The sequence below is a fragment of the Grampus griseus genome, assembly GCF_964374135.1.
Source record: "Grampus griseus genome assembly, chromosome: 2".
In the NCBI taxonomy this organism is placed as follows: domain Eukaryota; kingdom Metazoa; phylum Chordata; class Mammalia; order Artiodactyla; family Delphinidae; genus Grampus; species Grampus griseus.
In genome coordinates this window covers 169,827,323-169,843,441 of record NC_139018.1, presented here as the reverse complement: position 1 = coordinate 169,843,441, position 16,119 = coordinate 169,827,323, and the positions used below count along the sequence as shown (strand labels likewise).

The window sequence follows — 16,119 nt, the reverse complement described above, 5'->3', positions numbered from 1 at the left end:
AAATATCTGAGTGTATTGCTTACAGTCAGAATAAACATTGTCCTGTGAAAATTTGGGGAATCAGACACGTACATATCTAGATCTTCCTCGACTTAACCACAGGGCTACGGCCCAATAAATGCATCGTAAGTTGAAAATCTCATTGAGTCAAAATGTATTTAAATACCCCTGACCCACTGAACACCACAGCTTAGCCTCAGCTACCTTAAACCTGCTCAGACTTGAGGACACGGGGAGGGGGAAGGGGAAGCTGGGACGAAGTGAGAGAGTAGCATGGACATATACACACTACCAAATGTAAAATAGATAGCTAGTGGGAAGCAGCCGCATAGCACAGGGAGATCAGCTCGGTGCTTTGTGACCACCTAGAGGGGTGGGATAGGGAGGGAGGGAGGGAGACGCAAGAGGGAAGGGGATATGGGGATATATGTATACATAGGGCTGATTCACTTTGTTGTACAGCAGAAACTAACGTGACATTGGAACGTAATTACACGCCAATAAAGATGTAAAAAGAAAAAGCGCTCACAACACTTGGATTAGCCTACAGTTAGGCAAAATCACGTGACGCAAAGCCTATCTTACAATAAAGTGGGGAGTGTCTCGCGTTCTTTATTGAGTGCTGTAGTGAAAGTGAAAACCAGAATGGTTGCCTGGGTCCAGAACGGTGGTCGGCGTGTGGACGGTGGCCGTTCACCCGCGGGATCGCGTGGCTCACTGGGGCGGCAGCTGGCTGCGGTGCTGACCAGCATCATGAGAGAGGATCGTACCGCCAGCTCAGGAAAAGATCGTAACTCAGAATCCGAAGTCCGTTTTCTACTGGATGCATATTGGTTTCTCACCATCGCAAAGCCGAATAATCCTGGGTCGAGCATCCCAAGTTGGGACCGTCTCTACATACATGCTGCGTATGCATCCTCGGTTGCCGTGGAAACATATTTCTTACTGGGGGTCATGGTCAGAAGTGTGTGAAGAACGCTGTGCTGAGGCACTGAGCCTCCTCCCCATGGACGATTCACATCAGGTCAGGCTGGGAGCCAGTGTTCGCCCGTCCCTTCCAGGTGGCTCGATGCTGGGCTCTCGGGACCCCGGGCAGCCGGGTGAGCATGCCAAGTGCTTCCTGCAGCGCCCGCTTCCCATGAGAGGAGATGGAGTTTTGGTGGCGACTCTGGACAAAACGAAACGCTGGAACGAGTCGGACATTTAAATTCTACTTCATTCGTCAACTTTTACTATCTATCCCCCAGCTAACAGACTTGTGCTAAGAACTTAACACTTATATACAACGTAATTTAGTAAAACTGAAAAGATTTAGTGCTTCTGCATTTGCAATTTAAAAAATTCCTCCCTCCCTCCCTAAGCCCTTACTTCCTAAGCCCTTCTTTCCTTAATTTCTTCCTTCCTTAAGTTTTTGTGTCCAAATGTTTTTGGTGAAAAGCTGCCAATTCTCCATTTGGGGAAGGACTTGCTTTCATTCTGAGATTGTCGTTCTTATGTTCTTTGGTGTTCAAATGGTCCTTTAAATTAAAATCACAGTGGTAATAGGTTGTATGTTGCACACATTTTACTATTTGCTTTTTTTTTTTTTCTCACGTCCTGTCTTGGCAAAATATAAAGGTAACAACCACTTACCAGTCCCAAATTTGTTTTGTGAATTTTAGTGGTGTGTGAAATCGAAAAGACTGGAAGCTCCTCCAGCTCTGAGGCCTCATAGGGAGAAACCCTGGGCCGAGGAGGGGTCCAGGGATGGAGGTGGGGGAAGAGAAAGCAGGCCTTAGGAAGGTGACCCCGGAGGCACCCCAGAGTGAGCCCTCTTTCAAGTCTCTTAATCCCTCTGTAGGGGTTAGAAACAACTCTAGAGAAGGAATTTTAAAAGGGAGAACAGTGAGGTTTTTTAATTTAAAAATTTATTTATTTATTTATGTCCATGCTGGGCGGCATGCGGGATCTTTGTTCCCCGACCAGGGATCGAACCTGCGCCCCCTTGCAGTGGAAGCGTGGAGTCTTAACCACTGGACCACCAGGGAAGGCCCTGGTGAGGTCTTTTGATAGAGGGACCTAAGAGATGATTTATGGCAACCTTTTCAAGCATCTTCATTTTTGTGAGGATGAAAGTTTCTCCCTGTTTCTCTGTACATCTCAGAATTTGCCTCTTTTATATCCTTCTTAGGCCAGAAAAGTCAATTCCTTGTTACTTCTTGTTACTCATTAGTAAACAGGTAGTGAGAGGAATAAGGATAAGTTACAGGATCTCACAGGATAAGTAAGAAGTCATGCTCAGGTTCTTTTTTTAATTTATTTATTTATTTTTGGATCTGTTGGGTCTTCGTTGCTGCGCGCGGGCTTTCTCTAGTTGCGGCGAGCGGGAGCTGCTCTTTGTTGCAGTGCACAGGCTTCTGATTGCGGTGGTTTCTCTTGTTGCAGAGCACAGGCTCTAGGCGCGTGGGCTTCAGTAGTTGCAGTACGCAGGCTCAGTAGTTGTGGCTCACGGGCTCTAGGTGCGCGGGCTTCAGTAGTTGTGGCGCACGGGCTTAGTTGCTCCGCGGCATGTGGCATCTTCCAGGACCAGGGCTCGAACCTGTGTCCCCTGCATTGGCAGGCGGATTCTTAACCACTGCGCCACCAGGGAAGTCTCATGCTCGGGTTCTTGCTATAGCTGTCTTGGTATTAATTACCACAGCGATTTAACATTATTCTAAAGTGTTTTGTTATTCAGACTTCAAAATGAGCATACTTTTTTGAGGAGTGCTATTTCATTATCCTTGTATTAATCTAAGTATTTGCTATTTACTCAAAACTACCCAGAAAACGATTCAAGTAAAACCGACATGTGGGTTTTAACAATTTAAAACATATTCGCTTTAAAATTCTAAAGGTGGCTGAGGTTTGTTTTGTTTTGTTTTGCTTTTTTGCATCTGCCCTCCTCCTTTTCATCCAATAAAAAGTGTGTGGAAAGGGAGGACCTGGGTCTCCACTTCCTCGTCCCACTGGCCTCCCTCTCCCCCAGCTGCCCGTATGCAGCGTGTTGTGTGTGTCTTCATGAGCAAGTGATTCATTTGTTTAGTATTTTATTTATTTTTTGGCTGTGCCTCATGGCTTGTGGGATCTTAGTTCCCTGACCAGGGATCAAACCCGGGCCCCGGCAGTGAAAGTGCCAAGTCCTAACCACTGGACCGCCAGGGAATTCCATGAGCAAGTGATTCTTGATTGTTCTCTGCAGAACACCCCATATTTAGAATAAAGCTTGACATAGAGCAGGTGCACTATAAATATGAATCGAATGACTCTTGATGGATCAATCCAATGAAATCCACCAGCCGAGTCGCCAGACTTTTTATTACCACCCACAACGGGTGGTAACGCAGACTGCTGGAAATGGGATCTCAGCGTCCTGCGTTGAAATAGCTGAAAACTAGGCTTCGAGGAAGAAGAAAGACTTAGTTTTAACTGGATGATTTACCCTTGCCTAATTACCCTTGAACACTTTATTTACAGGAAATACAGTTCCAATAATGTGCTTTATTTGTGTTGTTTTCCTCAGGTTCACGTGAATAAACTAGACATGTTTCAAAACATGCCTGACATTCTTCATCATCTCACAACAGACCGTGACACTCAGATCCATGCGTGTCGGCATCCAAAGGTATGAGGTGAAGTGTTTCTCTTATTGTTTGTGTGATCCATGAAAAACAGAATTTTAGGTCCAGAAGGAATCTCAAATTCCATTTTGTTGGCTCTTCAATTTACAAACGTAAAAACTGAGGCTGAGATCTTGTTCGTAGATGAAGGTCATGCAACTACACATCACTGTATTCCATTACCGTAAACTTCCTAATTAGGAAACAGACACAGATATTCAGTACTTTTAATTTTTTTTTACATCTTTATTGGAGTATAATTGCTTTACAATGGTATGTTAGTTTCTGCTTTATAACAAAGTGAATCAGTTATACATATACATATGTTCCCATATCTCTTCCCTCTTGCGTCTCCCTCCCTCCCACCCTCCCTATCCCACCCCTCCAGGCCGTCACAAAGCACCGAGCTGATCTCCCTGTGCTATGCGGCTGCTTCCCACTAGCTAACTACCTTACTTTTGGTAGTGTATATATGTCCATGCCATTCTCTTGTTTTGTCACAGCTTACCCTCCCCCCTCCCCATATCCTCAAGTCCATTCTCTAGTAGGTCTGTGTCTTTATTCCTGTTTTACCCCTAGGTTCTTCATGACATTTTTTTTTCTTAAATTCCATATATATGTGTTAGCATACTGTATTTGTCTTTCTCTTTCTGACTTACTTCACTCTGTATAACAGACTCTAGGTCCATCCACCTCATTACAAATAGCTCAATTTCGTTTCTTTTTATGCCTGAGTAATATTCCATTGTATATATGTGCCACATCTTCTTCATCCATTCATCCGATAATGGACACTTAGGTTGTTTCCATCTCCGGGCTATTGTAAATAGAGCTGCAATGAACATTTTGGTACATGACTCTTTTTGAATTATGGTTTTCTCAGGGTATATGCCCAGTAGTGGGATTGCTGGGTCATATGGTAGTTCTATTTGTAGCTTTTTAAGGAACCTCCATACTGTTCTCCACAGTGGCTGTATCAATTTACATTCCCACCAACAGTGTAAGAGGGTTCCCTTTTCTCCACACCCTCTCCAGCATTTATTGTTTCTAGATTTTTTGATGATGGCCATTCTGACTGGTGTGAGATGATATCTCATTGTAGTTTTGATTTGCATTTCTCTAATGATTAGTGATGTTGAGCATTCTTTCATGTGTTTGTTGGCACTCTGTATATCTTCTTTGGAGAAATGTCTATTTAGGTCTTCTGCCCATTTTTGGATTGGGTTGTTTGTTTTTTTGTTATTAAGCTGCATGAGCTGCTTATAAATTTTGGAGATTAATCCTTTGTCCGTTGCTTCATTTGCAAATATTTTCTCCCATTCTGAGGGTTGTCTATTGGTCTTCTTTATGGTTTCCTTTGCTGCGCAAAAGCTTTTAAGTTTCATTAGGTCCCATTTGTTTACTTTTGTTTTTATTTCCATTTCTCTAGGAGGTGGGTCAAAAAGGACCTTGCTGTGATTTATGTCATAGAGTGTTCTGCCTATGTTTTCCTCTAAGAGTTTGATAGTTTCTGGCCTTACATTTAGGTCTTTAATCCATTTTGAGCTTATTTTTGTGTATGGTGTTAGGGAGTGATCTAATCTCATACTTCTACATGTAGCTGTCCAGTTTTCCCAGCACCACTTATTGAATAGGCTGTCCTTTCTCCACTGTACATTTCTGCCTCCTTTGTCAAAGATAAGGTGACCATATGTGCGTGGGTTTATCTCTGGGCTTTCTATCCTGTTCCATTGATCTATCTTTCTGTTTTTGTGCCAGTACCATACCGTCTTGATAACTGTAGCTTTGTAGTATAGTCTGAAGTCTGGGAGCCTGATTCCTCCCGTTCCTTCTTTCGTTCTCAAGATTGCTTTGGCTATTCGGGGTCTTTTGTGTTTCCATACAAATTGTGAAATTTTTTGTTCTAGTTCTGTGAAAAATGCCAGTGGTAGTTTGATAGGGATTGCATTGAATCTATAGATTGCTTTGGGTAGTAGAGTCATTTTCACAATGTTGATTCTTCCAATCCAAGAACATGGTATATCTCTCCATCTATTTGTATCATCTTTAATTTCTTTCATCAGTGTCTTATAATTTTCTGCATACAGATCTTTTGTCTCCTTAGGTAGGTTTATTCCTAGATATTTTATTCTTTTTGTTGCAATGGTAAATGGGAGTGTTTTCTTGATTTCACTTTCAGATTTTTCATCATTAGTATATAGGAATGCCAGAGATTTCTGTGCATTAATTTTGTATCCTGCCACTTTACCAAATTCATTGATTAGCTCTAGTAGTTTTCTGGTAGCATCTTTAGGGTTCTCTATGTATAGGATCATGTCATCTGCAAACAGTGACAGCTTTACTTCTTCTGTTCCGATTTGGATTCCTTTTATTTCCTTTTCTTCTCTGATTGCTGTGGCTAAAACTTCCAAAACTATGTTGAATAAGAGTGGTGAGAGTGGGCAACCTTGTCTTGTTCCTGATCTTAGTGGAAATGCTTTCAGTTTTTCACCATTGAGGATGATGTTTGCTGTGGACTTGTCATATATGGCCTTTATTATGTTGAGGAAAGTTCCCTCTATGCCTACTTTCTGCAGGGTTTTTATCATAAATGGGTGTTGAATTTTGTCAAAAGCTTTCTCTGCATCTATTGAGATGATCATATGGTTTTTCTTCTTCAGTTTGTTAATATGGTTTATCACATTGATAGATTTGCGTATATTGAAGAATCCTTGCATTCCTGGAATAAACCCCACTTGATCATGGTGTATGATCCTTTTAATGTGCTGTTGGATTCTGTTTGCTAGTATTTTGTTGAGGATTTTTGCATCTATGTTCATCAGTGATATTGGCCTGTAGTTTTCTTTCTTTGTGACATCCTTGTCTGGTTTTGGTATCAAGGTGATGGTGGCCTCATAGAAGGAGTTTGGGAGTGTTCCTCCCTCTGCTATATTTTGGAAGAGTTTGAGAAGGATAGGTGTTAGCTCTTCTCTAAATGTTTGATAGAATTCGCCTGTGAAGCCATCTGGTCCTGGGCTTTTGTTTGTTGGAAGATTTTTAATCACAGTTTCAATTTCAGTGCTTGTGATTGGTCTGTTCATATTTTCTATTTCTTCCTGATTCAGTCTTGGCAGGTTGTGCATTTCTAAGAATTTGTCCATTTCTTCCAGATTGTCCATTTTATTGGCATAGAGTTGCTTGTAGTAATCTCTCATGATCTCTTTTATTTCTGCAGTGTCAGTTGTTACCTCTCCTTTTTCATTTCTAATCCTATTGATTTGAGTCTTCTCCCTTTTTTTCTTGATGAGTCTGGCTAGTGGTTTATCTATTTTGTTTATCTTCTCAAAGAACCAGCTTTTAGTTTTATTGATCTTTGCTATTGTTTCCTTCATTTCTTTTTCATTTATTTCTGATCTGATTTTTATGATTTCTTTCCTTCTGCTAGCTTTGGGGTTTTTTTGTTCTTCTTTCTCCAATTGCTTGAGGTGCAAGGTTAGGTTGTTTATTAGAGATGTTTCCTGCTTCTTAAGGTGGGCTTGTATTGCTATAAACTTCCCCCTTAGAACTGCTTTTGCTGCATCCCACAGGTTTTGGGTCGTTGTGTCTCCATTGTCATTTGTTTCTAGGTATTTTTTGATTTCCTCTTTGATTTCTTCAGTGATCACTTCATTATTAAGTAGTGTATTGTTTAGCCTCCATGTGTTTGTATTTTTTACAGATCTTTTCCTGTAATTGATATCTAGTCTCATGGCGTTGTGGTCAGAAAAGATACTTGATACAATTTCAATTTTCTTAAATTTACCAAGGCTTGATTTGTGACCCAAGATATGATCTATCCTGGAGAATGTTCCATGAGCACTTGAGAAAAATGTGTATTCTGTTGTTTTTGGATGGAATGTCCTGTAAATATCAATTAACTCCATCTCGTTTAATGTATCATTTAAAGCTTGTGTTTCCTTATTTAATTTCATTTTAGATGATCTGTCCATTGGTGAAAGTGGGGTGTTAAAGTCCCCTACTATGAATGTGTTACTGTCGATTTCCCCTTTTATGGTTGTTAGTATTTGCCTTATGTATTGAGGTGCACCTATGTTGGGTGCATAAATATTTACAATTGTTATATCTTCCTCTTGGATCGATCCCTTGATCATTATGTAGTGTCCTTCTTTGTCTCTTCTAATAGTCTTTGTTTTAAAGTCTATTTTGTCTGATATGAGAATTGCTACTCCAGCTTTCTTTTGGTTTCCATTTGCATGAAATACCTTTTTCCATCCCCTTACTTTCAGTCTGTATGTGTCTCTAGGTCTGAAGTGGGTCTCTTGTAGACAGCAAATATATGGGTCTTGTTTTTGTATCCATTCAGCCAATCTGTGTCTTTTGGTGGGAGCATTTAGTCCATTTACATTTAAGGTAATTATCGATATGTGTGTTCCTATTCCCATTTTCTTAATTGTTTTGGGTTCGTTATTGTAGGTCCTTTCCTTCTTTTGTGTTTCTTGCCTAGAGAAGTTCCTTTAGCAGTTGTTGTAGAGCTGGTTTGGTGGTGCTGAACTCTCTCAGCTTTTGCTTGTCTGTAAAGGTTTTAATTTCTCCATCAAATCTGAATGAGATCCTTGCTGGGTAGAGTAATCTTGGTTGCAGGTTTTTCTCCTTCAACACTTTCAATATGTCCTGCCACTCCCTTCTGGCTTGCAGAGTTTCTGCTGAAAGATCAGCTGTTAACCTTATGGGGATTCCCTTGTGTGTTATTTGTTGTTTTTCCCTTGCTGCTTTTAATATGTTTTCTTTGTATTTAATTTTTGACAGTTTGATTAATATGTGTCTTGGCGTATTTCTCCTTGGATTTTTCCTGTATGGGACTCTCTGTGCTTCCTGGACTTGATTAACTATTTCCTTTCCCATATTAGGGAAGTTTTCAACTATAATCTCTTCAAATATTTTCTCAGTCCCTTTCTTTTTCTCTTCTTCTTCTGGAACCCCTATAATTCGAATGTTGGTGCGTTTAATGTTGTCCCAGAGGTCTCTGAGACTGTCCTCAGTTCTTTTCATTCTTTTTTCTTTATTCTGTTCTGCAGTAGTTATTTCCACTATTTTATCTTCCAGGTCACTTATCCGTTCTTCTGCCTCAGTTATTCTGCTATTGATCCCATCTAGAGTACTTTTAATTTCATTTATTGTGTTGTTCATCGTTGCTTGTTTCATCTTTAGTTCTTCTAGGTCCTTGTTAACTGATTCTTGCAATTTGTCCATTCTATTGTCCATTCTATCTCCAAGATTTCGGATCAACCTTACTATCATTATTCTGAATTCTTTTTCAGGTAGACTGCCTATTTCCTCTTCATTTGTTAGGTCTGGTGGGTTTTTATCTTGCTCCTTCATCTGCTGTGTGTTTTTCTGTCTTTTCATTTTGCTTATCTTACTGTGTTTGGGGTCTCCTTTTTTGCAGGCTGAAGGTTCGTAGTTCCTGTTGTTTTTTGTGTCTGTCCCCAGTGGCTAAGGTTGGTTCAGTGGGTTGTGTAGGCTTCCTGGTGGAGGGTACTAGTGCCTGTGTTCTGGTGGATGAGGCTGGATCTTGTCTTTCTGGTGGGCAGGTCCACGACTGGTGGTGTGTTTTGGGGTGTCTGTAGACTTATTATGATTTTGGGCAGCCTCTCTGCTAATGGGTGGGGTTGTGTTCCTGTCTTGCTAGTTGTTTGGCATAGGATGTCCAGCACTGTAGCTTGCTGGTCGTTGAGTGAAGCTGGGTGCTGGTGTTGAGATGGAGATCTCTCCGAGATTTTTGCTGTTTGATATTATGTGCAGCTGGGAGGCCTCTTGTGGACCAGTGTCCTGAAGTTGGCTCTCCCACCTCAGAGGCACAGCACTGACTCCTGGCTGCAGCACCAAGAGCCTTTCATCCACAGGGCTCCTTAATTTGGGATGATTCGTTGTCTATTCAAGTATTCCACAGATGCAGGGTATATCAAGTTGATTGTGGAGCTTTAATCCGCTGCTTCTGAGGCTGCTGGGAGAGATTTCCCTTTCTCTTCTTTGTTCTCACAGTTCCCAGGGGCTCAGCTTTGGATTTGGCCCCGCCTGTGCGTGTAGGTCGCCGGAGGGCGTCTGTTCTTTGCTCAGACAGGACGGGGTTAAAGGAGCCGCTGATTCGGAGGCTCTGGCTCACCCAGGCCGGGGGATAGGGAGGGTCACGGAGTGCGGGGCGGGCCTGCAGCGGCAGAGGCCGGCGTGACGCTGCAGCCTGAGGCGCGCCGTGCGCTCTCCCGGGGGAGCCGTCCCCGGATCCCGGGACCCTGGCAGTGGCGGGCTGCACAGGCTCCCCGGAAGGGCGTGTGGCTAGTGACCTGTGTTCGCACACAGGCCTCCCGGCTGCGGCAGCAGCGGCCTTAGCGTCCCATGTCCGTCTCTGGGCTCCGCACTCTTAGCCGCGGCTCGCGCCCGTCCCTGGAGCTCTCTCAAGCAGCGTTCTTAATCCCCTCTCCTCGTGCACCAGGAAACAGAGGGACGTAAAAGTCTCTTGCCTCTTCGGCAGGTCCAGACCCCTCCCCGGACTCTCTCCCGGCCAGCCGCGGCGCACCAACGCCCTGCAGGCTGTGTTCACGCCGCCAACCTCAGTCCTGTCCCGGTGCTCCGACAAAAGCCGGAGCCTCAGCTCCCAGCCCCACCCGCCCCGGCGGGCGAGCAGACAAGCCTCTCGGCTGGCGAGTTCCGGTCGGCCCGATCCTCTGCGCTGGAATCTGTCCGCTTTGCCCTCCGCACCCCTGTTGCTGTGCTCTCCTCCGCGGCTCCCAAGCTCCCCCACTCCGCCTCCCGAAGTCTCCACCCGCGAAGGGGCTTCCTAGTGTGTGGACACTTTTCCTCCTTCACAGCTCTCTCCCGCTGGTGCAGGACCCGTCCCTATCCTTTTGTCTCTGTTTAGTTTTTTCTTTTGCCCTAACCAGGTACGTGGGGGGTTCCTTGCCTTTTGGGAGGTCTGAGGTCTTCTGCCAGCGTTCAGTAGGTGCTCCGGAGGAGTTGTTCCACGCGTAGATGTATTTCTGGTGTATCTGGATTACTGTGATAGCCTTCTGCCTTGTCTTCCTCCTTCTGCCTTGGCCAACTTCAGTTCTCCGCCACATTCTGCATGATCCATTCTGGAGGTTGGGAAGTCCAAGATAAATGTGCTAGCAAGGCAAGTTTCATTCAGCGGTCTCACCCCTCGGCTTGTAAGTTGCTGCCATCTTGCTTTGTGCTCTCTAGGTATTTTTTGATTTCCTCTTTGATTTCTTCAGTGATCACTTCGTTATTAAGGAGTGTATTGTTTAGCCTCCATGTGTTTGCATTTTTTACAGATCTTTTCCTGTAATTGATATCTAGTCTCATAGCGTTGTGGTCAGAAAAGATACTTGATACAATTTCAATTTTCTTAAATTTACCAAGGCTTGATTTGTGACCCAAGATATGATCTATTCTGGAGAATTTTCCATGAGCACTTGAGAAAAATGTGTATTCTGTTGTTTTTGGATGGAATGTCCTGTAAATATCAATTAAGTCCATCTTGTTTAATGTATCATTTAAAGCTTGTGTTTCCTTATTTATTTTCATTTTGGATGATCTGTCCATTGGTGAAAGTGGGGTGTTAAAGTCCCCTACTATGAATGTGTTACTGTCGATTTCCCCTTTTATGGCTGTTAGTATTTGCCTTATGTATTGAGGTGCTCCTATGTTGGGTGCATAAATATTTACAATTGTTATATCTTCTTCTTGGATCGATCCCTTGATCATTATGTAGTGTCCTTCTTTGTCTCTTCTAATAGTGTTTATTTTAAAGTCTACTTTGTCTGATATGAGAATTGCTACTCCAGCTTTCTTTTGGTTTCCATTTGCATGGAATATCTTTTTCCATCCCCTTACTGTCAGTCTGCATGTGTCTCAAGGTCTGAAGTGGGTCTCTTGTAGACAGCATATATAAGGGTCTTGTTTTTGTATCCATTCAGCCAATCTGTGTCTTTTGGTGGGAGCATTTAGTCCATTTACATTTAAGGTAATTATCAATATGTATGTTCCTATTCCCATTTTCTTAATTGTTTTGGGATCGTTATTGTAGGTCTTTATTTTCTCGTGTGTTTCTTGCCTAGAGAAGTTCCTTTAGCATTTGTTGTAAAGCTGGTTTGGTGGTGCTGAACTCTCTCAGCTTTTGCTTGTCTGTAAAGGTTTTGATTTCTCCATCAAATCTGAATGAGATCCTTGCTGGGTAGAGTAATCTTGGTTGCAGGTTTTTCTCCCTCATCATTTTAAATATGTCTTGCCAGTCCCTTCTGGCTTGCAGAGTTTCTGCTGAAAGATCAGCTGTTAACCTTATGGGGATTCCCTTGTGTGTTATTTGTTGTTTTTCCCTTGCTGCTTTTAACATGTTTTCTTTGTATTTAATTTTTGACAGTTTGATTAATATGTGTCTTGGCGTATTTCTCCTTGGATTTATCCTGTATGGGACTCTCTGTGCTTCCTGGACTTGATTAACTATTTCCTTTCCCATATTAGGGAAGTTTTCAACTATAATCTCTTCAAATATTTTCTCAGTCCCTTTCTTTTTCTCTTCTTCTTCTGGAACCCCTATAATTCGAATGTTGGTGTGTTTAATGTTGTCCCAGAGGTCTCTGAGACTGTCCTCAGTTCTTTTCATTCTTTTTTCTTTATTCTGTTCTGCAGTAGTTATTTCCACTATTTTATCTTCCAGGTCACTTATCCGTTCTTCTGCCTCAGTTATTCTGCTATTGATCCCATCTAGAGTACTTTTAATTTCATTTATTGTGTTGTTCATCATTGCTTGTTTCATCTTTAGTTTTTCTAGGTCCTTGTTAAATGTTTCTTGCATTTTCTCTATTCTGTTTCCAAGATTTTGGATCATCTTTACTATTATTATTCTGAATTCTTTTTCAGGTAGACTGCCTATTTCCTCTTCATTTGTTAGGTCTGGTGGGTTTTTACCTTGCTCCTTCATCTGCGGTGTGTTTTTCTGTCTTCTCATTTTGCTTATCTTACTGTGTTTGGGGTCTCCTTTTTGCAGGCTGCAGCTTTGTAGTTCCTGTTGTTTTTGGTGTCTGTCCCCAGTAGCTAAAGTTGGTTCAGTGGGTTGTGTAGGCTTCCTGGTGGAGGGGACTAGTGGCTGTGTTCTGGTGGATGAGGCTGGATCTTGTCTTTCTGGTGGGCAGGTGCACGTCTGGTGGTGTGTTTTGGGGTGTCTGTGGACTTATTATGATTTTAGGCAGCCTCTCTGCTAATGGGTGGGGTTGTGTTCCTGTCTTGCTAGTTGTTTGGCATAGTGTGTCCAGCACTGTAGCTTGCTGGTCGTTGAGTGGAGCTGGGTGCTAGTGTTGAGATGGAGATCTCTGGGAGATTTTCGCCATTTGATGTTATGTGGTGCTGGGAGGTCTCTTGTGCACCAGTATTCTGAAGTTGGCTCTCCCACCTCAGAGGCACAGCACTGACTCCTGGCTGCAGCACCAAGAGCCTTTCATCCCCATGGCTCAGAATAAAAGGGGAAAGAAAGAAAGAAAGAGAGAGAGAGAGAGAGAGGGAGGGAGGGAGGGAGGGAGGGAGGGAGGGAGGAAGGAAGGAGATAAAATAATATAATATAAAGATAAAATAAAATACAGTTATTAAAAGAAAAAATAATTATTAAGAAAAAAATTTTTTTAAAGAAAAAAAAAACATGGACGGATAGAACCCAAGGACAAATGTTGGAAGCAAAGCTATACAGACAAAATCTCACACAGAAGCATACACATACACACTCACAAAAAGAGGAAAAGGGGGAAAAATCATAAATCTTGCTCTCGAAGCCCACCTCCTCAATTTGGGATGATTCGTTTTCTATTCAGGTATTCCACAGATGCAGGTACATCAAATTGATTGTGGAGCTTTAATCCACTGCTTCTGAGGCTGCTGGGAGAAATTTCCCTTTCTCTTCTTTGTTCTCACAGCTCCGGGGTTCAGGTTTGGATTTGGCCCCGCCTCTGCGTGTAGGTCACAGGAGGGCGTCTGTTCTTCGCTCAGACAGGACGGGGTTAAAGGAGCAGCTGCTTCGGGGGCTCTGGCTCACTCAGGCCGGGGGGAGGGAGGAGCACGGAGGCAGGGCGAGCCTGCGGCGGCGGCAGAGGCCGGCGTGACATTGCAGCAGCCTGAGGCACGCCGTGCGTTCTCCCGGGGAAGTTTTCCCTGGATCCCGGGACCCTGGCAGTGGCGGGCTGCACAGGCTCCCCGGAAGGGGGGTGTGGATAGTGACCTGTGTTCGCACACAGGCTTCTTGGTGGCGGCCGCAGCAGCCTTAGCGTCTCATGCCCGTCTCTGGCGTCCGCGCTTTTAGCCGCGGCTCGCGCCCGTCTCTGGAGCTCCTTTAAGCAGCGCTCTTAATCCCCTCTCCTCGCGCACCAGGAAACAAAGAGGGAAGAAAAAGTCTCTTGCCTCTTCGGCAGCTCCAGACTTTTCCCGGACTCCCTCCCGGCTAGCCGTGGTGCACTAACCCCCTGTAGGCTGTGTTCACGCCCCCAACCCCAGTCCTCTCCCTGCGCTCGGACCGGACCGAAGCCCGAGCCTCAGCTCCCAGCCCCGCCCGCCCCGGCGGGGGAGCAGACAAGCCTCTCGGGCTGGTGAGTGCCGATTGGCACTGATCCTCTGTGCGGGAATCTCTCCGCTTTGCCCCCACACCCCCGTTGCTGCGCTCTCCTCCGCGGCTCCGAAGCTTCCCCCCTCCGCCACCCGCAGTCTCCGCCCGCAAAGGGGCTCCTAGTGTATGGAAACCTTCCCTCCTTCATGGCTCCCTCCCACTGGTGCAGGTCCCATCCCTATCCTTTTGTCTCTGTTTATTCTTTTGCCCTACCCAAGTACGTGGGGGGTTTCTTGCCTTTTGGGAGGTCTGAGGTCTCCTGCCAGCGTTCAGTAGGTGTTCTGTAGGAGTTGTGCCACGTGTAGATGTATTTCTGGTGTATCTCTATTACAAAGGGTAGGTTTTTTGGGTTCTTTTTTCTGTTCCATTTCCTGAGACACAATGGGTCTTCAGCTGTGGCATGAGGATCACAGGGTTTGGTGTCCTTTCTTTCTTGGCTTAAGGCTTTTGTTCCTGCTAGTGTTGAAGGGTCTCCTGCAGAGGTGGTGGGGGGTGGGGGCTGTGGCTCACCGTGGGGCAAGGACACTGGCAGCAGAAGTTGTGGGAAGTACCCCTTGGCATGAGCCCTCCCAGAGTCTCAGTACTTTTAATTATTAATGAAATATATTTATACAATTGATACGTGTTTATTTGTAATGACTTATGTAATGAACAGTTTATTTGTAAGGAAATTAGTAACATGTTAGAGCTTATAATTTAAGAAAACAATCACAACCCGTTGTGATTTACTTTTTAAAAAAATAAATTTAGTTATTTATTTATGTTTGGCTGACTTAGGTCTTCGTTTCTGTGCAGGCTTTCTCTAGTTGCGGCGAGTGGGGGACTTCTCTTCCTTGCGAGGCGCAGGCTTCTCATTGCAGTGGCTTCTCTTGTTGCGGAGCACAGGCTCTAGGTGTGCGGGCTTCAGTAGTTGTGGCACGTGGGCTCAGTAGTTGTGGCTCGCAGGCTCCAGAGCACAGGCTCAGTATTTGTGGCTCACAGGCTTAGTTCTTCCGCGGCATGTGGGATCTTCCCGGACCAGGGCTTGAACCTGTGTCCCCTGCATTGGCAGGCGGATTCTTAACCACTGCGCCACCAGGGAAGCCCGTGATTTACTTCTGAGACTCATGACACGTGCGCATTTATAAACTTTAGTTTCCTTCTCCTCATTTGAGATAAATGTCTAGATATAACTTTGCTTTGAATTTTGAAATAGTTACATGTATTGCTGGTCCAATTTCAAATGAATGTTTTTAGTGTCTTTGAAACTCACTGGTAATTGGTTTTCTGATGCCACCATAGAACTCCCTTCTCTTATTACCTGCCAGGTGTTAAATTTTAAATTGGCCTTCAACATTTCCATTTTAATTTATATTGTCATTCAATGTCACTGCTACTAATTAGTCATCTTCACATGTAGGGGTATGTGTGATCCTAATTGTTCTCTAAATCTTTAATCTTAGCATTCATATGCTGAGTAATTTTTATTTTAGTAAACAGTGCATTTATACATTTAGATAATCATTGTAACAGTAATATTAGGGCTTCCCTGGTGGCACAGTGGTTGGGAATCCGCCTGCCAATGCAGGGGACACGGGTTCGAGCCCTGGTCCAGGAAGATCTCACATGCCATGGAGCACCTAAACCCGTGCGCCACAACTACTGAGCCCGTGCGCCCCAACTATTGAGGCTTGCATGCCTAGAGCCCATGCTCTGCAACAAGAGAGGCCGCCGCAATGAGAAGCCCATGCACCGCAACGAAGAGTAGCCCCCGCTTGACGCAACTGGAGAAAGCCCACGCACAGCAACAAAGACCCAACACTGCCAAAAATAAAAATAAATAAAATAAATAAATTTAAAAAAAACAGTGATATTAGCTCC

The 16,119-nt window shown here is 44.0% G+C and overlaps 1 protein-coding gene across 1 annotated transcript in view; it reads left to right on the top strand.

Moving 5' to 3' along the window:
• DCLRE1C (DNA cross-link repair 1C) overlaps positions 1-16,119 on the top strand; it is a 53,539-nt gene that overhangs the window by 24,128 nt on the left and 13,292 nt on the right. The window contains exon 9 of the mRNA XM_082649282.1: positions 3,542-3,643. Coding sequence (XP_082505408.1) covers positions 3,542-3,643 — 102 coding nt within the window. The remainder of the gene's footprint in view (positions 1-3,541; positions 3,644-16,119) is intronic.